The sequence below is a fragment of the Engystomops pustulosus genome, chromosome 8 (genome assembly GCF_040894005.1).
Source record: "Engystomops pustulosus chromosome 8, aEngPut4.maternal, whole genome shotgun sequence".
Taxonomy (NCBI): Eukaryota; Metazoa; Chordata; class Amphibia; order Anura; family Leptodactylidae; genus Engystomops; species Engystomops pustulosus.
In genome coordinates this window covers 14,023,253-14,049,368 of record NC_092418.1, presented here as the reverse complement: position 1 = coordinate 14,049,368, position 26,116 = coordinate 14,023,253, and the positions used below count along the sequence as shown (strand labels likewise).

The 26,116-nt window shown below is 44.5% G+C and overlaps 1 protein-coding gene across 1 annotated transcript; it reads left to right on the top strand.

The window, feature by feature from the left end:
* Positions 1-2,480: 2,480 nt before the first annotated feature.
* LOC140074689 (cytoplasmic phosphatidylinositol transfer protein 1-like) lies at positions 2,481-25,202 on the top strand. The gene is made up of 10 exons (XM_072119767.1): positions 2,481-2,606; positions 5,650-5,738; positions 13,129-13,277; positions 16,671-16,759; positions 17,073-17,080; positions 17,288-17,359; positions 17,448-17,543; positions 17,795-17,950; positions 23,663-23,726; positions 24,275-25,202. Exons 2-10 carry the CDS (start codon positions 5,691-5,693, stop codon positions 24,556-24,558), a joined length of 966 nt encoding a protein of 321 aa, XP_071975868.1. The 5' UTR covers positions 2,481-2,606; positions 5,650-5,690; the 3' UTR covers positions 24,559-25,202.
* The last annotated feature ends 914 nt before the right edge of the window (positions 25,203-26,116 follow it).

Below are 26,116 nucleotides of genomic sequence, written 5' to 3'. Positions count from 1 at the left end.
GGTACAGTCCTGTGAGCTGTGTATCTCATCCTATGCTGTGTGGTACAGTCCTTTGAGCTGTGTATCTCATCCTATTCTGTGTGGTACAGTCCTCTGAGCTGTGTATCTCATCCTATTCTGTGTGGTACAGTCCTCTGAGCTTTGTATCTCATCCTATGCTGTGTGGTACAGTCCTGTGAGCTGTGTATCTCATCCTATGCTGTGTGGTACAGTCCTGTGAGCTGTGTATCTCATCCTATTCTGTGTGGTACAGTCCTGTGAGCTGTGTATCTCATCCTATGCTGTGTGGTACAGTCCTGTGAGCTGTGTATCTCATCCTATGCTGTGTGGTACAGTCCTCTGAGCTGTGTATCTCATCCTCTGCTGTGTGATACAGTCCTGTGAGCTGTGTATCTCATCCTATGCTGTGTGGTACAGTCCTCCGTGCCGTGTATCTCATCCTATGCTGTGTGGTACAGTCCTCTGAGCTGTGTATCTCATCCTATGCTGTGTGGTACAGTCCTGTGAGCTGTGTATCTCACCCTATGCTGTGTGGTACAGTCCTGTGAGCTGTGTATCTCATCCTATGCTGTGTGGTACAGTCCTCTGAGCTGTGTATCTCATCCTATGCTGTGTGGTACAGTCCTGTGAGCTGTGTATCTCATCCTATGCTGTGTGATACAGTCCTCTGAGCTGTGTATCTCATCCTATGCTGTGTGGTACAGTCCTGTGAGCTGTGTATCTCATCCTATGCTGTGTGGTACAGTCCTGTGAGCTATGTATCTCATCCTATGCTGTGTGGTACAGTCCTGTGAGCTGTGTATCTCATCCTATGCTGTGTGGTACAGTCCTCCGTGCCGTGTATCTCATCCTATGCTGTGTGGTACAGTCCTCTGAGCTGTGTATCTCATCCTACCTGTGTGGTACAGTCCTCCGTGCCGTGTATCTCATCCTATGCTGTGTGGTACAGTCCTCTGAGCTGTGTATCTCATCCTATGCTGTGTGGTACAGTCCTGTGAGCTGTGTATCTCATCCTATGCTGTGTGGTACAGTCCTGTGAGCTGTGTATCTCATCCTATGCTGTGTGGTACAGTCCTGTGAGCTGTGTATCTCATCCTATGCTGTGTGGTACAGTCCTCTGAGCTGTGTATCTCATCCTCTGCTGTGTGGTACAGTCCTGTGAGCTGTGTATCTCATCCTATGCTGTGTGGTACAGTCCTGTGAGCTGTGTATCTCATCCTATGCTGTGTGGTACAGTCCTGTGAGCTGTGTATCTCACCCTATGCTGTGTGGTACAGTCCTGTGAGCTGTGTATCTCATCCTATGCTGTGTGGTACAGTCCTCTGAGCTGTGTATCTCATCCTATGCTGTGTGGTACAGTCCTGTGAGCTGTGTATCTCATCCTATGCTGTGTGGTACAGTCCTGTGAGCTGTGTATCTCATCCTATGCTGTGTGGTACAGTCCTGTGAGCTATGTATCTCATCCTATGCTGTGTGGTACAGTCCTGTGAGCTGTGTATCTCATCCTATGCTGTGTGGTACAGTCCTCCGTGCCGTGTATCTCATCCTATGCTGTGTGGTACAGTCCTCTGAGCTGTGTATCTCATCCTACCTGTGTGGTACAGTCCTCCGTGCCGTGTATCTCATCCTATGCTGTGTGGTACAGTCCTCTGAGCTGTGTATCTCATCCTATGCTGTGTGGTACAGTCCTCTGAGCTGTGTATCTCATCCTATACTGTGTGGTACAGTCTTGTGAGCTCTGTATCTCATCCTATGCTGTGTGGTACAGTCCTCCGTGCCGTGTATCTCATCCTATGCTGTGTGGTACAGTCCTCTGAGCTGTGTATCTCATCCTATGCTGTGTGGTACAGTCCTCCGTGCCGTGTATCTCATCCTATGCTGTGTGGTACAGTCCTCCGTGCCGTGTATCTCATCCTATGCTGTGTGATACAGTCCTCTGAGCTGTGTATCTCATCCTATGCTGTGTGGTACAGTCCTCTGAGCTGTGTATCTCATCCTATACTGTGTGGTACAGACTTGTGAGCTCTGTATCTCATCCTATGCTGTGTGGTACAGTCCTCCGTGCCGTGTATCTCATCCTATGCTGTGTGGTACAGTCCTCTGAGCTGTGTATCTCATCCTATGCTGTGTGGTACAGTCCTCCGTGCAGTGTATCTCATCCTATGCTGTGTGGTACAGTCTTGTGAGCTGTGTATCTCATCCTATGCTGTGTGGTACAGTCCTGTGAGCTGTGTATCTCATCCTATTCTGTGTGGTACAGTCCTCTGAGCTGTGTATCTCATCCTATGCTGTGTGGTACAGTCCTGTGAGCTGTGTATCTCATCCTATGCTGTGTGGTACAGTCCTCTGAGATGTGTATCTCATCCTATACTGTGTGGTACAGTCTTGTGAGCTGTGTATCTCATCCTATGCTGTGTGGTACAGTCTTGTGAGCTGTGTATCTGATCCTATGCTGTGTGGCCGGCACGCAGGGGGTTACCGCTCTGTGCCGCCCCCCGCTGGACGCCCCCCGCATTACACAGAGGAGGAGGAGACGTCAGAGCCACAGCCCGGGAGCCGCCGCGCATCACACACACAGGAGAGGACGGAGCCGCAGCTCCCGACAGGTAAGTGCCCGGACCGTCCTACCTACCCCCGGGACACACCGCAAACTTTATCCAGCACACCCCACCCTGCGGGAGACCCCGCTACATCCCCACACAGCGGCGCCTCTGCTCAGCCAGATCCGCCCGGTGCACGAGCGCTGCTCCAGCCCCTGAGTCCCATACAAGAGGCCGGAGCCACAACCGCCCCAGCGCGGGGGCTAGAGTGTCAGCTCATGGGGCAACTGCACCCACCGGCATGTGATCATCCTATAATATACATCATACTATACACAATATCATCACCACACCCGGGGGGAACAGCAGGTAAGTACACAGTCCTCACACATAGGGGGCAGTATTATAGTAGTTATATTCTTGTACATAGGGGGCAGTATTATAGTAGTTATATTCTTGTACATAGGGGCAGTATTATAGTAGTTATATTCCTGTACATAGGGGCAGTATTATAGTAGTTATATTCTTGTACATAGGGGGCAGTATTATAGTAGTTATATTCCTGTACATAGGGGGCAGTATTATAGTAGTTATATTCTTGTACATAGGGGCAGTATTATAGTAGTTATATTCCTGTACATAGGGGACAGTATTATAGCAGTTATATTCTTGTACATAGGGGGCAGTATTATAGTAGTTATATTCTTGTACATAGGGGGCAGTATTATAGTAGTTATATTCTTGTACATAGGGGGCAGTATTATAGTAGTTATATTCTTGTACATAGGGGCAGTATTATAGTAGTTATATTCCTGTACATAGGGGGCAGTATTATAGTAGTTATATTCTTGTACATAGGGGGCAGTATTATAGTAGTTATATTCTTGTACATAGGGGGCAGTATTATAGTAGTTATATTCCTGTACATAGGGGGCAGTATTATAGTAGTTATATTCCTGTACATAGGGGGCAGTATTATAGTAGTTATATTCTTGTACATAGGGGGCAGTATTTTAGTAGTTATATTCTTGTACATAGGGGCAGTATTATAGTAGTTATATTCCTGTACATAGGGGACAGTATTATAGCAGTTATATTCTTGTACATAGGGGGCAGTATTATAGTAGTTATATTCTTGTACATAGGGGGTAGTATTATAGTAGTTATATTCTTGTACATAGGGGGCAGTATTATAGTAGTTATATTCTTGTACATAAGGGGCAGTATTATAGTAGTTATATTCTTGTACATAAGGGGCAGTATTATAGTAGTTATATTCTGGTACATAGGAGGCAGTATTATAGTAGTTATATTCTTGTACATAGGGGGCAGTATTTTAGTAGTTATATTCCTGTACATAGGGGGCAGTATTATAGTAGTTATATTCTTGTACATAAGGGGCAGTATTATAGTAGTTATATTCTTGTACATAGGGGGCAGTATTATAGTAGTTATATTCTTGTACATAGGGGGCAGTATTATAGTAGTTATTCTGGTACATAGGGGGCAGTATTATAGTAGTTATATTCTCGTACAGGGGGGCAGTATTATTGTATGCAGTGGTTGTCTTCCTTGCGTCCTCCGGGGTTAGGGCCCCTGACTGTGGCTCTATACATTCTCTTCCTGTGGGATCAGAGCATAGTGGGTCATTATCCCTCTGCTCCTTCCTCTTATCAGTAATGTAGGTCATAACCTTTGGATTTTGCGTGTATTAAAATATTCGCTGTGATCGGGGTAAGAAAATGAATAAATGGGTCGTCAGGTCACAAAATGTGGTGAGGAAGCCAACAACTGTTAGATTTTCACTGACTCTTAATAATCTCACTCCAGAAATTATCCTGTAATCCAGTGTGATAGGATCCTATTGGACACTGAATATGTAAAACTGCCATCCCATGTTTACATACACTGAATTTAGCAGCGCCTATATAGCAGTACTACATGCAGTATAGTATACCAGTAAAACTGCCACATAGTGCTTACCTAATAGTAACACTGTCAGAATAAATCAATAGTAACGCATGCCGCCATACAGTGCTGAGCTCATGAAATGAACACACGTCACCTAGATGCTGATACCACGCAGTGACACCTAAATCTGCTGTACAGTACCGCCATAATACAGTACTCTGAGCATATAAAGCCGCCCTATAGTGCTGGTATAGTGGCGCCATACAGTGCTTGCGCTATGGCTCAGTCATACCGTATATGTTTTTCAGAGTTATATGACCAGAACTTCACCATGTGGTGATGACGTAGGGCGTGTTTTGGGCCCATGACGGTTCTTCTGACATTATTATTGTTTAGGTCATGACCTGTGGAGGTGACGCGTGATTGGCTGCCCGTTGGGGGGTCCGGATTATAATCTGGCGCACCGTACCATAATCACGTTCTCTATATAATGAGTCAGGACATGAGTCACTAGCTGCTGGAGCCTGCTTGACTGGTCACTGACCGCTGTGTGCCGCCATCATAGAGAGATCACACTGGATAGGATTAGATACATTGTTCTGAAGACTTTATCACACACGGGATAGGATTAGATACATTGTTCTGAAGACTGTATCACACACGGGATAGGATTGGATACACTGCTCTGAAGACTGTAGCACACACGGGATAGGATTAGATACACTGCTCTGAAGACTGTAGCACACACGGGATAGGATTAGATACACTGCTCCGAAGACTGTAGCACACACGGGATAGGATTAGATACACTGCTCCGAAGACTGTAGCACACACGGGATAGGATTAGATACACTGCTCCGAAGACTGTAGCACACACGGGATAGGATTAGATACACTGCTCCGAAGACTGTAGCACACACGGGATAGGATTAGATACACTGCTCCGAAGACTGTAGCACACACGGGATAGGATTAGATACACTGCTCCGAAGACTGTAGCACACACGGGATAGGATTAGATACACTGCTCCGAAGACTGTAGCACACACGGGATAGGATTAGATACACTGCTCCGAAGACTGTAGCACACACGGGATAGGATTAGATACACTGCGCTATATAATGTTTGCTCTGTACATACATCACTCATTTTTTCTGGATGTTGGGACATGTGACGAGTCTTCTCTGTGTTTCTTAGATTTGTCTTGGAGGTGACCCCGGGGCGGTGACATCCTCAGGATGCTGGTGAAGGAGTATCGGATCTGTATGCCGCTTACAACTGATGAGGTGAGCTCCGTTTAGGGGTACAGCGGTCATGAGGGGCAGCTTCACTACTCTTGTAAGACCCTTTTGATCCTGCACGTAGGAGGGGTTACGGATGTTGGGTGTTAGGAGAAGGAGTGTGGGGGTCCAGGCTGATCGCCACCCATATTTACATCTTATAATGTATCACTCCTGGAGTACACCCTGATTTCTCTTCACACCCCGTGTATCACCACATATCGCACTCCTCCTCCTGGAGTACACCCTGATTCCTCCTCAAACCCCGAGTATCACCACATATCGCACTCCTCCTCCTGGAGTACACCCTGATTCCTCCTCACACCCCAAGTATCACCACATATCGCACTCCTCCTCCTGGAGTACACCCTGATTCCTCCTCACACCCCGAGTACCGCTACATATCGCACTCCTCCTCCTGGAGTACACCCTGATTCCTCCTCACACCCCGAGTATCACCACATATCGCACTCCTCCTCCTGGAGTACACCCTGATTCCTCCTCACACCCCGAGTATCACCACATATCGCACTCCTCCTCCTGGAGTACACCCTGATTCCTCCTCACACCCCGAGTACCGCTACATATCGCACTCCTCCTCCTGGAGTACACCCTGATTCCTCCTCACACCCCGAGTATCGCCCGCTCCTCGCACTTTCAGCCACGGTGCTTATTCCCACCCGCCGGGTATTTATAGACAGACGTGGTGACGCTTTGCTTGGAGACAACACACGTGCGGACGCCATCACTCTGCAAACCGGACAACCAGACCCCAAATTAGAGGAGATTTTTATAACAATGTGAGTGATGCTGAACGTATAGAACATGGAGAGCCTCCCCAGTGTAGACCCCTGTGTCATATTATCAATCAGCCAATCCCAGAAACAGATTCTCCCAAATATACTCTGGATTTATATTTATAGCGGAATTCTTAGCGGGTATGTACGTGTTAGTTCAGCGATGATGGAGTTAAATAGTTTTCTTTTTCTTCTAGACACGACTCGAGGTATGACGCTAAGGTGGGTGACAACATGACAGCTTCCGCGTGTTACCGTAGTAACACTGACAGACCTACATGGTTTAAGTGGGAATTACCATTAGCTGGTGAATTATTCTGGGGGGAGGGGTACAGGGTCGCGGGACCTGTTACCCTACAAAAAGAGAGCGCTTACAAGTAATTTCATTATAATATTATGCTCCGGGTCCTTTGACTCCGAGTTATTTTATTTGAACTGATGAGCGGCACATGGGTCAGCCAGAGGGGGCGCCAAATTTTGACATTCTGTAAAATTCAGACGCTCCAGACTTTCCGAAAAGGTCAGGGCTGAGCACGGTAAGAAAATTCAGAACAACTTTGTCATTTAAAAGGGCAGGGGGACGAAACACAAAGAATGACATCCCCTTTAAATGGGACTTGTCACTATTGTTGCTTATTAATAAAGTTTAGTGAAGAGAATCTATAGCCGGTTGCTATGTGCAGTGAGGACACAGTGAAGCAATCATACTTGGCAACCAATCAGATTCCATGATTCTCATGGATGTTTAGCAGATAAAAGCTGATTTGTAATTGGCTGCTAGGGGCCGGATAATAGACTGTAAAACTTTATTGCTTAGACCAGGATTACACAGTAACATTACAATATCAGGGGGTCATGTGATCTCGCTATATGCAATAATTACCGTATTATATTTCATCCAATATCACCTCCCTTCAATAAATGTCATGCATCAATTTCTCATGGTTTTCCACATCTCTGCTTGCTGTCAGTGAACAAGGGAATCCTTGTTCTCATCCTAAAACCAGACCTGAATGATTCTTTCCCTCATTGTTATAGCACACTGTCATGAGCTCTGCAGCTGTGCTACATATAATTGATGCTTCCATTCATTGACAGCAAGGAAAGATGATAAAATGTTTTAGTCAAAATTGCCGGAGGTTTCATAGTTTCATAGTTTATACGGTTGAAAAAAAGACACTTGTCCATATAGTTCAACCAAGGAAGGAAAGGGATTGGATGAGGAAGGGATTTAGGGGAAACAATTCTATATAGCATAGAATGTTGCGACTAAGCAAGTTGTTGCGACTAATTCACGAACATGTAGGTAACGCAGCATACATAGATCTCCCCCGCACCTTACAGAAGTCACGGGACAGAGCGCCTCATTGTCCGCTCCCTCTGTTTAATCTTCTCATCCGTCGCAGGTGTGACAGAGTTTCCATCCCTGTCTTATCACCAAGTAAATCGATGCAACATTTGCGCGTTCCCCCGGCAGAGCTCAGTAAACATTTACCCAGAGCGGCAGTGGCCTCCAGCTGGGATACCTCACGGAGCTGACCGCTATATTATGCTCCCATCATTCTACCCTTCACAGGGCACCCACATGAGCCAACATGTGCAGAAAGCTGAGTGACAACCCACATCAGAACCCATATTTGTTAGGGTGGTGGCACATGTGGCGTTTTTGGGCCGTTTTTAGCCATGCGTTTTCAGATGGTAAAAAACGCATGCGTTTTTTTTAAACGCATCCGTTTTTGGCAAGTTTTACCAATTATTTTAATGTAAACCGTAAGCGATGTGAAAACGTATGACTAAAAACGGCCCAAAAATGGCCTAAAAACGCCACGTGTGCCACCACCCTTAGGCAACCACTTCATCTCTCATATTCCTTCAGGTATCAGGAACCCTGAAATATCATTGTTGGCGCTCTGATAATTCACCCTCTCAAACCTGGGAACATATTTTGGGAAGTCGATGCTATAAATAATCGAACTTGCCCAGAGACGATCAGCAAGATGTGACAATGTGTCAGATTATCCTTATACGACGCGTCGGTCTTGGAGATGAACGTGCTGGGACTTGGAGGAAGGAAGCAGACTGATCCTGAACCACAAGCCCCAGCATCTCCTGCATGATGATATATTGTCACGGTGAAGTAGCCATTCTTATACTAGTCTTTATTCCTGGTCACATCCCATCCTGCAGGGTGACATGCAGACATCCAGCTTTTGGTATGACTGGAGGATAATGTATGATTTTAATCAGAGTTTAACCAAAATGCAAATTTCTCTGGGGGTGACATTAATGGTTGTGGCAGTGCAGAGAGGTTCATCAAATCCATCATTCATGAAACTGTAGTCGCAGCCTATCCCCAGCTTATATGACTTATATCAGAGGGTCTCAGGGAAGATGTAGTGTCCCTTTAAGAGTCCTCTAACATGGCAGAGTGGTGGCCCGGACAGGGAGGCAGCAGATGGCCATTCATGGAGTAAATGAGTCACTTAGTGACTTTTCTCCTGTCACCATTGTAATAACTAATTAACATTCTCCGGCTAATTGAGAATTCGGAGGCGCATATTGTTTCCAGCGGACACCGAAAAGCCGTAGCATACTGACTGCCATCTGGCACCGCCATCGCCTCAGCGTCTTTCTATTAAGACTCCTTATTCCTCTAACCCCCAGTGGATTGTCCCTGGCCATGCCGCGCCTCGTATCCTGTAGCACCAGGGCAGCCATAAGCTGACACCCTCTGTGCCCCTCCTTTCCAGCGCTGCCAACTCTGTACTGGGCACCAGGGACAAAAACATATATATACAGATACATATATACATCCATCTGCATATATGTGGGACAGCCATGGCCTGTCACCTCCTGTGCCCTCTGTTATACCCGCATATACATACAGCAATGCAACCATATCTGCCCATTGTCAGTCTATTAAGCAAAGAACCCTGGAATTTGTCAGGGCGGTCATATTGTCACCCAGCTTTCCCAGACCAGAGACAACTAAAAAGACATTTTTTGTAATTTCTCAGGAGGGGCGGCTGCATACGGGGGTATTCATAATACTATTCACCAGGAGATAAACAGGTTTTTTCGGGTCGTCCTGTTTGCAGGACGTGGGTGTCTTGTCAACACCCGTCCACGCCCGCTGCCGATCCTGGCGCACTGCTAGGGAAGAAGCGGCAGATGAGGAGCAACGAGAAGAACACAGAGACTGTCTGGACCAGAACACGAAGACGCTGGAGCGCTTACAACGCTTATGGGGTTACCACGGCAACTGGGGCGTCTGCCCAATCTGCGTTGTGTTACAATCTGTTTAAGAGTCACAATCTTCCCGTTGTCAATGACGACCACCTCTTCACAACGTTCAGATCCAAAGGAGCAGTCATATTTATCTCCACGGCCAAAAATACTGGAGAGGCTTGGATACAGCAACTCAGGAGACATGTAGCGCACAAAAGAAGTTTAGATACAGCCACTTAGGCAGTATCATGCAGGAGAGGCGTATACGTTGGCTCATTACACAGTTTAACACATCATAGTCTTTGGGGGTCAATATAAAGTATCACACAGGTCAGTCTTGGATACATTGGTGACAGCAGGACCCCATCATCATTGAGGGCTTTTATGGGCCTTATCTTTACAGCCACATAAAAAAAGCGGAGGCCGCCATGCTGACTTCCTGTCCCTGATGTCGCTGTGGAAACTGTCAGCGTCACGGAATCTTCCATGTTAGTTGTTGGTTATAACCTTCTACATCCCCATCCCCCACACATCACCGGCCCAAAAACATACATGTATATGACACCTTCCTGTACCCAAGAGGAGCAAATATACAAAGGGTCTATGAGATTGGTATCACGCGGGATGGGATTAGATACACAGCTCAGCAGACCGTATCACACAGGATAGGATTAGATACACAGCTCAGCAGACCGTATCACACAGGATAGGATTAGATACACAGCTCGGCAGACGGTATCACCTGGGATGGGATTAGATACACAGCTTGGCAGATGGTATCACATGGTATGGGATTAGATACACAGCTCGCCAAACAGTATCACGCAGTATGGGATTAGATACACAGCTCGGCAGACATATGTCAGTGTCACAGTTCTGCTGTGTATTGTAGTTCTATATAAATCACACATATTGAGGTTACAGAGTATGATGCACCTCTGATCTACCACAGCTGATCACAGCGGAGGTGTCGTCACAATGTGAGAGCGTCAGCAGCTGAGCTCATAATTCCCCGGAGATGAGTGATGAGTAAATGTTGATGAATGTGCGTCACGCTGCGACTTTTGTTACTGTATAAATAATACCTTCCTAATTATCTCGCCTTTATTTTCTGCCTCTGATTGGTCCCTCGCTGAGGTGATCAGACGCCATGTTTACTAACATCCTTGGCCTCTCATGTGCTCCAGGAGCTGAAATCATAATGCTGCAGAAATGATTTGTGATCCAAGCACCTTTTATGCTTATTTTATCTGGAAACCATCAGCAAGCTTATGTTGTTGGATCTTGTTTAACCCCTTTAATGAAGCAACCTTGATAAAATTTAATAGTGGAGATAAACTAGTACAAGCCCACGAATGACTGCCCCCCCCCCCCCCAACACAGCGGCCGTAGGTTATGTAGTAGCCATGTCTGATACCAGGAAACTGTCAGCATGTACCCTGCACACAATGTATAACAGACACAGGAAATGCAGAAACCTCAGGAAGTCTCCTGCCGCCTGCATCCGGTCCCACGCGTCACCTGTACAGGGAGGAGACTGCAGCCAGTGCTCTATATTGTCCCTGGAGAAATATGTAGTCATACTGCTGTGCATGTTGTCAGTAGGAGCAGTACTGTGATGTATGGATTAATCTCTGTTAGGGGGTGTGCCCTCACACTGCTGTGTTCTGTGCATTAACTGCCACTCAGTATTGCACAGCAGTGTGGGGACACAGTCCTGCTTCTACTAAAAAACATACACAAAGGTCTGATTACACATCTATCCTGGGACAATAGCTAACACTGGCTGCACAGAGCACAGCAGTGTGAGGACATGCCCCTGTTTCGACAATCCTTTGAAATATAAATCCATATTTCAACCGTATGATTGCACATCTCCTGAATATATTCTGTCAAGAAGCAAAAGTGAGGATGGAGATGAAGTGTTAGATATCAGGAGGGCGTATCGGGTAAGAAGATGGTGTCTCTATAGTAACAAGGGTGACTACCAGCGGCCGCAGCTCTAATTGTGTGAGCACCCGCTAAGGACAGAAGCAGACGCTGCCATCCCCTCACTGCTCCTTAACGTGGGTCAGCGGGTCACCAGTAACGCAGGCGTGACATCATGGGATGACACGAGCAGGAACTGTTTAACCCCCGGTGGGGGCTGCAGATACAGTTTCCTCAAAGGGGTGAATTATTTTAGCATCTGTGGAGAGTCTCCTGCAGTCCTAGTAACAAACTGGTTAATCAGATGCTCACAGAATAACGACATACAGCGGGTATGGAAAGTATTCACACCCCTTTAAATTTTTCACTGCAGCCAATTGGTAAAATTAAGATTTTTTTTTTTTTGCTCATTAATGTGCACTCTGCCCCCCAAGTTCTGTGCCCTTTGCGCCCCAGTAATGTGCACTCTGCCCCCAACTTGACAGAAAAACAACTGAAATGTAGATATTTTTGCTAATTTATTTTAAACAAGTAAAACTAAACTATGACATGGTCATAAGTATTGAGACCCTTTGCTGTGACACTCGTATTTAACTCGCCTGCTGTCCATTTCCTTCTGATCCTCCTTGAGATGGTTCTACTCCTTCACTGGAGCCCAGCTGTGTTTCATTAAAACTGATTGGACGTGATTAGGAAAAGCGCACACCTGTCTATATAAGAGCTCACAGTGCACGCCAGAGCACATAGGAATCATGAAGTCTAAGGAACTGCCCAAGGAGCTCAGACAGAATTGTGGCAAAGCAGAGACCTGGCCAAGGGGACAAAAGAGCTTCTGCAGCACTTAAGTCCCTAAGAGCACAGTGGCTTCCATAATCCTTAAATAGACGACCACAACTCTTCCTCAACCTGGCAGTCCAGCCAAACTAAGCAATCATGGCAGAAGAGCCTTGGTGAGAGGTAAAGAAGAACCACAAGATCCCTGTGGCTGAGCTCCAGAGATATAGCCGAGTCGCCTATCACTGCAGCCTCCAGCAGTCGGGGCTTTATGGCAGAGTCTGGAAGCTTTGCCTCAGTACAAGACATATGAAAGCCGCATACAGTGTGCAGAACACATGGAGGATCCCAGAAATAAGATTGAACTTTGGGGTTAATTCTAAGCGGTGGAGAAAACCAGGTGCCGCTCATCACCTGCCAAATACTCATCACCGGGGGATATTTCAGTTTATCTTCTTTAATAAATCAAATAATAATTAATTAAAAAATCTACATTTCTTGTTTTTTTTTTTTCCCTTTTCTGGCAAGATGGGAGAACAGTGCACATGAGCAAAAAATGAGCAGAACGAGCAGGAAAAGAACTTTTTTGATCTTGCCGATTCTTGTATCTGGTCCTGACTATAAAGCTTCTTTGGATTGATAATATGTTCTTCTTTTTGTGGTTGCAGTACAGGATCGGGCAGCTATACACCATCAGTAAGCATAGCCACCAGGAGAGTGATCGGGGCGAGGGTGTGGAGGTGATGGAGAACCGGGCCCATCATGATCCTGTCTATGGGGACGGCCAGTACACAGAGAAGAGGCTGCACCTGTCCAGGTGAGGGGCGCCAGGTCCAGCCAATAAACATGGCGGAGTGGGAGGAGCCTGTGTGTGAGCAGTAACATGGAGCGGGAGGAGCCTGTGTGTGAGCAGTAACATGGAGAAGGAGGTGCCTGTGTGTGAGCGGTAACATGGAGAAGGAGGTGCCTGTGTGTGAGCGGTAACATGGAGGAGGAGGAGGAGCCTGTGTGTGAGCAGTTACATGGAGGAGGAGGAGCCTGTGTGTGAGCAGTAACATGGAGGAGGAGGAGCCTGTGTGTGAGCTGTAACATGGAGGGGGAGGAGCCTGTGTGTGAGCAGTAACATGAAGGAGGAGGAGCCTCTGAGCAGTTACATGAGGAGCAGGAGCCTGTGTGTGAGTGGTAACATGGAGGAGCAGGAGCCTGTGTGTGAGTGGTAACATGGAGGAGGAGGAGCCTGTGTGTGAGTGGTAACATGGAGGAGGAGGAGCCTGTGTGTGAGTGGTAACATGGAGGAGGAGGAGCCTGTGTGTGAGTGGTAACATGGAGGAGGAGGAGCCTGTGTGTGAGTGGTAACATGGAGGAGGAGGAGCCTGTGTGTGAGTGGTAACATGGAGGAGGAGGAGCCTGTGTGTGAGTGGTAACATGGAGGAGGAGGAGCCTGTGTGTGAGTGGTAACATGGAGGAGGAGGAGCCTGTGTGTGAGTGGTAACATGGAGGGGGAGGAGCCTGTGTGTGAGTGGTAACATGGAGGAGGAGGAGCCTGTGTGTGAGTGGTAACATGGAGGGGGAGGAGCCTGTGTGTGAGTGGTAACATGGAGGGGGAGGAGCCTGTGTGTGAGCAGTAACATGGAGGGGGAGGAGCCTGTGAGAGCAGTAACATGGAGGGGGAGGAGCCTGTGTGAGCGGTAACATGGAGGGGTAGGAGCCTCTGTGAGCGGTAACATGGAGGGGGAGGAGCCTCTGAGCGGTAACATGCAGGGGGAGGAGCCTCTGTGAGCGGTAATATGGAGGAGCCTTAGGCTGGGGCTCAGCTCATTTTTCCACAGAAGGAGGAAGAATCTTCTAGAAGTAATTTATCATCGGTGGATAAGATATGAAAATGAGATGATTCAGGATGAGCTCATAGCTCCGGGACCAGCCAGTAATGTGTTCTGCCACATTGTAACAGACCCTCTGCATTGACAGGCATCATTGATGAGCCAGGAACTACTGGCCGACTGTCAGCCATGCTGATATACTCTGTGCTGCTGTGGGTCTCCACTTCTGTCCATGTTATCATCTCATGAGAGGAGAAGGTTCTCACTGCCCTCATTATAGCGTCCTCCTGAAATACTCTGTGCTGCTGCTGTCTTATTATCAGCCTATCTTCTTACAGCACGACACTTCCCCCATCACATTCCCAGCCTGAAATACTCTGTGCCACCGTGGACTACTACTCAATTATCAGTCCTTCCACTGCCTGATGTATTCAGCACCATGGACAGAACCTGAGAGCCATCCATAAGTCAGCAATATACAGGAGATATGTCCTGCAGTGATTGCTCCCTGTTATCAGCCATTTCATCCCCGGAAGAGGAGACTGTACAGGGGGGATACAATCTATTACTCTCTGTTATCAGCCATTACATCCCGGGGAGAGGAGACTGTACAGGGGGGGGGGGGGGGATACAATCTATTACTCTCTGTTATCAGCCATTACACTCCGGGGAGAGGAGACTGTACAGGGGGGGATACAATCTATTACTCTCTGTTATCAGCCACTACACCCCGGGGAGAGGAGACTGTACAGGGGGGATACAATCTATTACTCTCTGTTATCAGCCATTACACCCCGGGGAGAGGAGACTGTACAGGGGGGGTACAATCTATTACTCTCTGTTATCAGCCATTACATCCCGGGGAGAGGAGACTGCACAGGGGGGGATACAATCTATTACTCTCTGTTATCAGCCAGGGCTGAAACCTGACATTGTGACTGATATCATCCACTCCTTTCGCACTGATATAATCTCTATCCCTTTAAGGATCAGGCAGTATTTTATGCAGCAGGAAAACTATCTTGCAACCTGGGTTTCCATAACAACCACACATTTCACACAAGGGGTTAATTTTGGTGCCTTGCTGCGTGGTCCCGATGCAGGGGGTGCAGATATGAAAAGGTTAATAAGTTCTTCACTAAATCCGATGAAGGTAGCGAAGAAGGACCAGATGTAAAAATGGCTGCCGGGCAGGGGTGACATGGAGGGGGCATCTATGCCATTGCGCTTATTGGGGGGGGGGGTTGTTGTCACGACTGCCCCTTTAAATGTCCTCTCGGCTGTGCTGACGTTTTTGTCCATAAAGTTTCTATTTTCCGTCAGCGCACTTATTTCTGGACTGAAATAAATTTTAATGGGTTTCCAGCTGGAAATATTGGCAGTTCTTACAATCGGGGGCCCGGGGGGAGAGGTCTGTAGCGGCCAGGAATTGATATCCAGGTAGAAGGATCACACACGCCATACACCCAGGGGTTGTCACAGGAGGGGGGAGGGGGGCTGACAGCATCCAGCCGCTATTTATAGCCTCTCTCATCTCACACGGATCCACATTGGCGCTATTTATAGTAACAGTAAGTGGGTCCCTGTTGACAGGCGGCATCTTAATCGCGGCCCCCCTCCTCTCCGCTGCCTCATTCACAACCTTTCGCAGGAGGGGGAGGGGGTCTTATTGCTTTCTATTGATTCACTTTAGTGGTAAAAAAAAAAAAAGGCGACAATTAGTTACCACCTATAACACGGCGTGTGTGTGAGGGGGGCTGTCCATAAGGGGTTAATTGTATGTAATATGCATAAGGATAATCAATATATGGCAGTAATAGGGGGTGGGGTAAGTAGTATGTGAAAGAAAGGGGCCACTTATTGGGATATGTATTTGAGAGGCTAAAGATGGCGGACGAGGGCGGATTGTAAAATGAAATAAAATCGACATCTAGAACTTTCCCTCTTCATAGACGGTTCCCTGTAAGAGATGTGTAGCTATAGGAGTTGCAGAGGTCGTAGCCATCACAGGTTAAAGGTTATGGTCTCCTATAAGATCCATTATAGAAACCTTTTCTGTTTATATCATACCCTTAAAGGCCACGTATTTCATAAAGACCCCACTGCCTACAGAACGCGCCACATTTGTTGTTACCAAAAAGTTCACCAAACCCATAATTAGTTTTTTCATCTTTTAGTTGGCGCTGCGTCATTTTGTCAGTAATTTGTCACATAAAACTAATGAAAGGTCATATCAACCAATCAAATGTCAGTTCTCACTGTGCAGGAGCTTTTCTATAAATGAAAGCAGTAACCTAATTGGTTGCTGTGCAGTGTGGTCTCCATTGCTCTGGTTTCGCTGTGTGTGTCGTTTGTGTATGTGGAGTCACCATGTCCCTCTCTCCTCACAGTAAGTTACCCAGCTGGGCTCGGGCCGTGGTCCCCCGGATGTTCTACGTGTGTGAAAAGGCCTGGAACTACTACCCCTACACGGTGACAGGTAGCGCATACACTTTTTCATATTGTTGTCCTTCCTGACCAATCCTAATTCAGCTTTTATCTGTAAGCCGGCATTGGAAACATGTAACATGCTTCCTGATTGGCTGCACTCGTAACAAGGCCTTGTTTTACTCTGAAGCCTTTTTGCATTAGGCGGCGGCCATTTTATGTGTGACCTCAGTTCTCTGGGGATTTGTAAAGGGGGACAATGGGCAATGTATAACCTACACACCTATCACATCCTAACAGAATGTTTTTTATTTTTTTTCCCTTCCATTAACCCTCACCATCCCGCTCATCCCTGCACACACCAGAATATACGGTAAGTTATGTTCTATTATGTCCTCTGGTCATGATTTTGTCATTGCCTTTTGGAATGTTTTCGGAAGCTTTTATGGTCATGAGCCCCGTGCAGGTCTCTGCCGCGGCCTCCCAGCATGCAATGGGAAACTAGCCAAATTCTGAATGCAGCTTTGGATGTGACTAGAGTAGTATGCACCATGTGATAAGACTTCTCTCCTTCCTCCAGTGCTCCTTTCTCCCAAAATTCTCCATCCACATCGAGACCAGATACTCGGACGACTGTGGCGATAACGACAGTGTAAGTGATCGTGTGACCCGCTGCTTAGCCATCACCACAGGGGGCGCTCCTGAGGGCACTGACCACAATCATCCCTCTTGTTTTACAGATATTCGGTGCAGATGTAGCAGACGAGGCCCATGAGGTCACCCACCTGGACATCGCCTACGATGAGATCCCCGAGCGCTACTTCAAGAGTTCAGAGGTGAGGGGAAACCTCTACAAAGATATGCTGGGAGTAGTGGTTCTGGGATGATGGGTGTGAGACTGGGAGCAATCCGTGACTGACACTGAGATATTGGACCCCTCAATGCGGAGATGAGCAGCGGCTTCTCCCGGTGGGAGTGTGTGTACACATAACATGTCATTCAGCATTTACATGACCTTCTCCCCCAGTATTACACCCCACATGTATATCCTCTCATACCATACCCTGAGCTTCTTCCTCTATTGTAGGATCTCCGGCACTTTGTCTCCAGTAAAACCGGACGCGGACCCTTGAAGGAGGGATGGAGGAGCCACATGCAGCCCATTATGTGCTCATACAAGCTGGTCAATGTCAAGTTTGAGGTGTGGGGGCTCCAGACACGAGTGGAACAGTTTGTACACAAGGTACGTGTAGAGGGTGCACATAGGGGGCAGTATTATAGTAGTTATATTCCTGTACATAGGGGGCAGTATTATAGTAGTTATATTCCTGTACATAGGGGGCAGTATTATAGTAGTTATATTCTTGTACATAGTGGGCAGTATTATAGTAGTTATATTCTTGTACATAGGGGGCAGTATTATAGTAGTTATATTCTTGTACATAGGGGGCAGTATTATAGTAGTTATATTCCTGTACATAGGGGACAGTATTATAGTAGTTATATTCCTGTACATAGGGGGCAGTATTATGGTAGTTATATTCCTGTACATAGGGGGCAGTATTATAGTAGTTATATTCCTGTACACAGGGGCAGTATTATAGTAGTTATATTCTTGTACATAGTGGGCAGTATTATAGTAGTTATATTCTTGTACATAGGGGGCAGTATTATAGTAGTTATATTCTTGTACATAGGGGGCAGTATTATAGTAGTTATATTCCTGTACATAGGGGGCAGTATTATAGTAGTTATATTCCTGTACATAGGGGGCAGTATTATGGTAGTTATATTCCTGTACATAGGGGGCAGTATTATAGTAGTTATATTCCTGTACATAGGGGGCAGTATTATAGTAGTTATATTCTTGTACATAGGGGGCAGTATTATAGTAGTTATATTCCTGTACATAGGGGGCAGTATTATAGTAGTTATATTCCTGTACATAGGGGACAGTATTATAGTAGTTATATTCCTGTACATAGGGGGCAGTATTATAGTAGTTATATTCTTGTACAGAGGGGGCAGTGTTATAGTAGTTATATTCTTGTACATAGGGGGCAGTATTATAGAAGTTATATTCTTGTACATAGGGGGCAGTATTATAGTAGTTATATTCTTGTACATAGGGGGCAGTATTATAGTAGTTATATTCTTGTACATAGGGGGCAGTATTATAGAAGTTATATTCTTGTACATAGGGGGCAGTATTATAGTAGTTATATTCTTGTACATAGGGGGCAGTATTATAGTAGTTATATTCTTGTATATAGGGGGCAGTATTATAGCAGTTATATTCCTGTACATAGGGGGCAGTATTATAGTAGTTATATTCTTGTACATAGGGGGCAGTATTATAGTAGTTATATTCTTGTACATAGGGGGCAGTATTATAGTAGTTATATTCCTGTACATAGGGGGCAGTATTATAGTAGTTATATTCTTGTACATAGGGGGCAGTATTATAGCAGTTATATTCTTGTACATAGGGTGCAGTGTTATAGTAGTTATATTCTTGTACATAGGGGGCAGTATTATAGTAGTTATATTCTTGTACATAGAGGGCAGTATTAGTTATATTCTTGTATATAGGGGGCAGTATTATAGCAGTTATATTCCTGTACATAGGGGGCAGTATTATAGTAGTTATATTCTTGTACAGAGGGGGCAGTGTTATAGTAGTTATATTCTTGTACATAGGGGGCAGTATTATAGTAGTTATATTCTTGTACATAGGGGGCAGTATTATAGAAGTTATATTCTTGTACATAGGGGGCAGTATTATAGTAGTTATATTCTTATACATAGGGGACAGTATTATAGTAGTTATATTCTTGTACATAGGGGGCAGTATTATAGTAGTTATATTCTTGTACATAGGGGGCAGTATTATAGTAGTTATATTCTTGTACATAGGGGCAGTATTATAGAAGTTATATTCTTGTACATAGGGGGCAGTATTATAGTAGTTATATTCTTGTACATAGGGGGCAGTATTATAGAAGTTATATTCTTGTACATAGGGGCAGTATTATAGAAGTTATATTCTTGTACATAGGGGGCAGTATTATAGTAGTTATATTCTTGTACATAGGGGGCAGTATTATAGTAGTTATATTCTTGTACATAGAGGGCAGTATTAGTTATATTCTTGTATATAGGGGGCAGTATTATAGCAGTTATATTCCTCTACATAGGGGGCAGTATTATAGTAGTTATATTCTTGTACATAGGGGGCAGTATTATAGTAGTTATATTCCTGTACATAGGGGGCAGTATTATAGTAGATATATTCTTGTACATAGGGGGCAGTATTATAGTAGTTATATTCTTGTACATAGGGGGCAGTATTATAGTAGTTATATTCTTGTACATAGGGGGCAATATTATAGTAGTTATATTCTTGTACATAGGAGGCAGTATTATAGTAGTTATATTCTTGTACATAGGGGGCAGTATTATAGTAGTTATATTCTTGTACATAGGGGGCAGTATTATAGTAGTTATATTCTTGTACATAGGGGGCAGTATTATAGTAGTTATATTCTTGTACATAGGGGGCAGTATTATAGTAGTTATATTCCTGTACATAGGGGGTAGTATTATAGTAGTTATATTCCTGTACATAGGGGGCAGTATTATAGTAGTTATATTATTGTACATAGGGGGCAGTATTATAGTAGTTATATTCTTGTACATAGGGGGCAGTATTATAGTAGTTATATTCTTGTACATAGGGGGCAGTATTATAGTAGTTATATTCTTGTACATAGGGGGCAGTATTATAGTAGTTATATTCTTGTACATAGGGGGCAGTATTATAGTAGTTGTATTCCTGTACATAGGGGGCAGTATTATAGTAGTTATATTCCTGTACATAGGGGGCAGTATTATAGTAGTTATATTCCTGTACATAGGGGGCAGTATTATAGTAGTTATATTCCTGTACATAGGGGGCAGTATTATAGTAGTTATATTCCTGTACATAGGGGCAGTATTATAGTAGTTATATTCTTGTACATAGGGGGAAGTATTATAGTGGTTATATTCCTGTACATAGGGGGCAGTATTATAGTAGTTATATTCCTGTACATAGGGGGCAGTATTATAGTAGTTATATTCCTGTACATAGGGGCAGTATTATAGTAGTTATATTCTTGTACATAGGGGGAAGTATTATAGTGGTTATATTCCTGTACATAGGGGGCAGTATTATAGTAGTTATATTCCTGTACATAGGGGGCAGTATTATAGTAGTTATATTCTTGTACATAGGGGGAAGTATTATAGTGGTTATATTCCTGTACATAGGGGGCAGTATTATAGTGGTTATATTCCTGTACATAGGGGGCAGTATTATAGTAGTTATATTCTTGTACATAGGGGACAGTATTATAGTAGTTATATTCCTGTACATAGGGGGCAGTATTATAGTAGTTATATTCCTGTACATAGGGGGCAGTATTATAGTAGTTATATTCTTGTACATAGGGGGCAGTATTATAGTAGTTATATTCTTGTACATAGGGGGCAGTATTATAGTAGTTATATTCTTGTACATAGGGGGCAGTATTATAGTAGTTATATTCCTGTAGATAGGGGGCAGTATTATAGTAGTTATATTCTTGTACATAGGGGGAAGTATTACAGTAGTTATATTCTTGTACATAGGGGGCAGTATTATAGTAGTTATATTCCTGTACATAGGGGGTAGTATTATAGTAGTTATATTCCTGTACATAGGGGGCAGTATTATAGTAGTTATATTCTTGTACATAGGGGGCAGTATTATAGTAGTTATATTCTTGTACATAGGGGGCAGTATTATAGTAGTTATATTCCTGTACATAGGGGACAGTATTATAGTAGTTATATTCTTGTACATAGGGGGCAGTATTATAGCAGTTATATTCTTGTACATAGGGGGCAGTATTATAGTAGTTATATTCCTGTACATAGGGGGCAGTATTATAGTAGTTATATTCCTGTACATAGGGGGCAGTATTATAGTGGTTATATTCCTGTACATAGGGGACAGTATTATAGTAGTTATATTCCTGTACATAGGGGGCAGTATTATAGTAGTTATATTCCTGTACATAGGGGGCAGTATTATAGTGGTTATATTCCTGTACATAGGGGACAGTATTATAGTAGTTATATTCCTGTACATAGGGGGCAGTATTATAGTAGTTATATTCCTGTACATAGGGGGCAGTATTATAGTAGTTATATTCCTGTACATAGGGGGCAGTATTATAGTAGTTATATTCTTGTACATAGGGGGCAGTATTATAGTAGTTATATTCTTGTACATAGGGGGCAGTATTATAGTAGTTATATTCCTGTACATAGGGGGCAGTATTATAGTAGTTATATTCCTGTACATAGGGGGCAGTATTATAGTAGTTATATTCCTGTACATAGGGGGTAGTATTATAGTAGTTATATTCCTGTACATAGGGGGCAGTATTATAGAAGTTATATTCTTGTACATAGGGGCAGTATTATAGAAGTTATATTCTTGTACATAGGGGGCAGTATTATAGTAGTTATATTCTTGTACATAGGGGGCAGTATTATAGTAGTTATATTCTTGTACATAGGGGCAGTATTATAGTAGTTATATTCCTCTACATAGGGGGCAGTATTATAGTAGTTATATTCCTCTACATAGGGGGCAGTATTATAGTAGATATATTCTTGTACATAGGGGGCAGTATTATAGTAGTTATATTCTTGTACATAGGGGGCAGTATTATAGTAGTTATATTCTTGTACATAGGGGGCAGTATTATAGTAGTTATATTCTTGTACATAGGGGGCAGTATTATAGTAGTTATATTCTTGTACATAGGAGGCAGTATTATAGTAGTTATATTCTTGTACATAGGAGGCAGTATTATAGTAGTTATATTCTTGTACATAGGGGGCAGTATTATAGTAGTTATATTCTTGTACATAGGGGGCAGTATTATAGTAGTTATATTCTTGTACATAGGGGGCAGTATTATAGTAGTTATATTCTTGTACATAGGGGGCAGTATTATAGAAGTTATATTCTTGTACATAGGGGGCAGTATTATAGTAGTTATATTCTTGTACATAGGGGGCAGTATTATAGTAGTTATATTCTTGTACATAGGGAGCAGTATTATAGTAGTTATATTCTTGTACATAGGGGGCAGTATTATAGTAGATATATTCTTGTACATAGGGGGCAGTATTATAGTGGTTATATTCCTGTACATAGGGGGTAGTATTATAGTAGTTATATTCCTGTACATAGGGGGCAGTATTATAGTGGTTATATTCCTGTACATAGGGAGCAGTATTATAGTAGTTATATTCTTGTACATAGGGGGCAGTATTATAGTAGTTATATTCTTGTACATAGGGGGCAGTATTATAGTAGTTATATTCTTGTACATAGGGGGCAGTATTATAGAAGTTATATTCTTGTACATAGGGGGCAGTATTATAGTAGTTATATTCTTGTACATAGGGGGCAGTATTATACTAGTTATATTCTTGTACATAGGGAGCAGTATTATAGTAGTTATATTCTTGTACATAGGGGGCAGTATTATAGTAGATATATTCTTGTACATAGGGGGCAGTATTATAGTGGTTATATTCCTGTACATAGGGGGTAGTATTATAGTAGTTATATTCTTGTACATAGGGGGCAGTATTATAGTAGTTATATTCCTGTACATAGGGGGCAGTATTATAGTAGTTATATTCTTGTACATAGGGGGCAGTATTATAGTGGTTATATTCCTGTACATAGGGGGTAGTATTATAGTAGTTATATTCCTGTACATAGGGGGCAGTATTATAGTGGTTATATTCCTGTACATAGGGAGCAGTATTATAGTAGTTATATTCTTGTACATAGGGGACAGTATTATAGTAGTTATATTCTTGTCTTCTACCTGCTCTTTCTCTGTAGGTGATTCGAGATCTGCTGATTGTGGGGCATCGTCAGGCCTTTGCCTGGGTGGACGAGTGGTACGGTAAGTTATGCATCTCCTTTGTGTTGTCCATTTCCATCACTTTGTAGTATAATGAGGTAATTCTCAGACTGACATGACACAGGGTCAGGAAGTGGAATTGTCACATCATATCCAGTTACTATTTCCTATAATATTGTTCTGCTATCATGGCTTTAAAGCTGACTGTAAGCTCCTGGGACAAGTCTCCTGATGTGAAATCCATGTCTCTGCTGTATCGTATTTCCTGCAGGCAGCAGCGGATAGATTCCGGATGTGAATGATACGTCTGGGGTTTGGGATGACGCAATGTGATCTAAAATAACTTAATAAAATGAAAGCTATCACATGTGCGGCAGAGCGGCGCTATCATAAAACAGATTATAATACATGAGCATCATGTGTGCGCCAGGAGGGGGGTGCTGGAAATCACCCAGAATCCCCTGCAATCTGTTATTCATACATGAGGTTATCTCTACATTTCCAGGAGGAATAATAGAGGGACGGAGCACTACAGGACTAGAGGGGTGAATGTAATAACACTAAATACTTCATTCTATTTCCCCCGATAGGAATGACCATGACAGAAGTGCGGGAGTACGAGAAGGAGACGCAGGCGGCCACCAATGAGAAGATAGGCCCCGTGGCTCCGACCATCACCATCACACCGGAGAGCCACTGCCCAACCATCCGCAGCGCCCCCGCAACCCCCATCACCGGGGAACCTCCAGAATTCCTCACCCTCCCCAAGGAAAGACCACGCAAGACCTCGGCCCCCGACACCCTGACCCTACCTGAACTCAGAGAGCGAGCGAACGGCCCGGCCAGTAATCACCCGTCCCCTACCGACAGCTGAGAGCGGCCGCCCGGCATAGGGATCAGCCATTCCCTACACATGAATTATCCCGGATACCTGAAGATCACACCGGAAGGCGGAGAGGACACTGACATAAGATGACAGGGGTTAGGGGGCTTCTTCCAGGACTCCTGGGGGCGGAGTCAGGCGAGCGCCATGTGTCCTCCGGTCATTCTGGACTTGTACAGTTTATAACCTGGACCTGAGACCATGGAGGCCCCGCCCCTCATATCTCTCCCCGTGGTGCCCCCTGGTGTACGCCAGTGGTTCTGCCCTCCCAGGGGCCTTCATCAGCTCCACCTCCCGCTGACAATCCTACCTGGCGCCATTCTTTTCTGTGCTGTGGTGATATTTACGCTTTACCCCATGCTCATTTTTATTACAACTTTTTTTAAAAAAAACATTTTACGCCAGAGAAGTTGAACGTCCGTATCCGAACGTTACTCTGCCGCTGTTTTATGGATAAGTCGCAGGACTTTTAAGTTATTGACTTTTTTTTTTTTACCCTTCTACTTAATCTGCAAATTATTACAGTAACAAGAAGTACACGAGACTGTGGCGCCCCCTGGTGACAGAGCACACCCCGTGTTATCCAGGCGCATGTAAATATTAATGATTGTGTATTAAAAATGTCCATAACTTTATTATGTAGGTTGTGTTTTAACTCCTCATATTTGTCAAGATCTCTGCTGCCTGTCTGTGAATGAAAGCAACTTTGTTCATGTTCAGTTCCTATACACACATAGAATAGCAAAGGTTAGGATGTTAGTAGCAGCAGGGCTGTGATGTACATGGTTTTATTTTCTAGGATTGTACTGGAGTTGTCCTCACACTGCTGTGCTCCCTGCAGCCAGTGTTCGGTATTGGCCCTGGAGAGATGTGGACTCAGACCTTTGTGTAAGCCGGTCACAGACTGGAAGGGATGTACATCTTGCCCCGGACTGCTCAGATGGGTGAGATGAGAAAATCTAGGATGTCTGCTGAGCATTAAGTGCTGTGCACTGGGCTGGATTTTTTCGGGAATGGCTGGTAGTGGGACCTGCCATTCCCATCCCCCCCAGTCCACACCTTGTGGAGACACTTGAGGGAGCTCCGGTGATGGGGATTGTCCTCATCAGGGAAGTATAAGAAGCTGCTGGCAGAGTGGACAATGCCAGAGCTCAGCTAGAAAGCCATAAAGGAGTTTGTTCCTGTTGGAACTAGTTCAGACAGCGCAGGACAACCTGTTACTGCAGGTGAGGAAACCATTTTCGGTTTAGTTGGCGCCCAGACGGGTGATTATTTGATACTCTGTTTCTGTGCTGCATTTGAATAGCGCTGTAGAGTGAATAAAACTCAACATTTGGACTGTTCTCCTTGGAGTCTGTTATTGCCGAACACCCAGAAACCCCAGATCCTGACAATTGTTAGTAGCAGCAGGACTGTGAAATATTTATATTCCAGGATTGTACTAGGGGACGTGTCCTCACACTGCTGTGCTCTTAGCTCTCTGCACTGAACCGTGTCACAACCCCTCCCGTCCCCCTTGCTGTAGTCTTAGTATACAATTTATACTCTG

Excerpts from the sequence above, each read along its gene's own strand:
- LOC140074689 (XM_072119767.1), top strand. The coding sequence starts at position 5,691 with ATGCTGGTGAAGGAGTATCGGATCTGTATGCCGCTTACAACTGATGAG. Across the intron at positions 17,544-17,794 it reads GCTACTTCAAGAGTTCAGAG|GATCTCCGGCACTTTGTCTC; the intron begins GTGAGGGGAAAC and ends CCTCTATTGTAG. Across the intron at positions 23,727-24,274 it reads CTGGGTGGACGAGTGGTACG|GAATGACCATGACAGAAGTG; the intron begins GTAAGTTATGCA and ends TTCCCCCGATAG.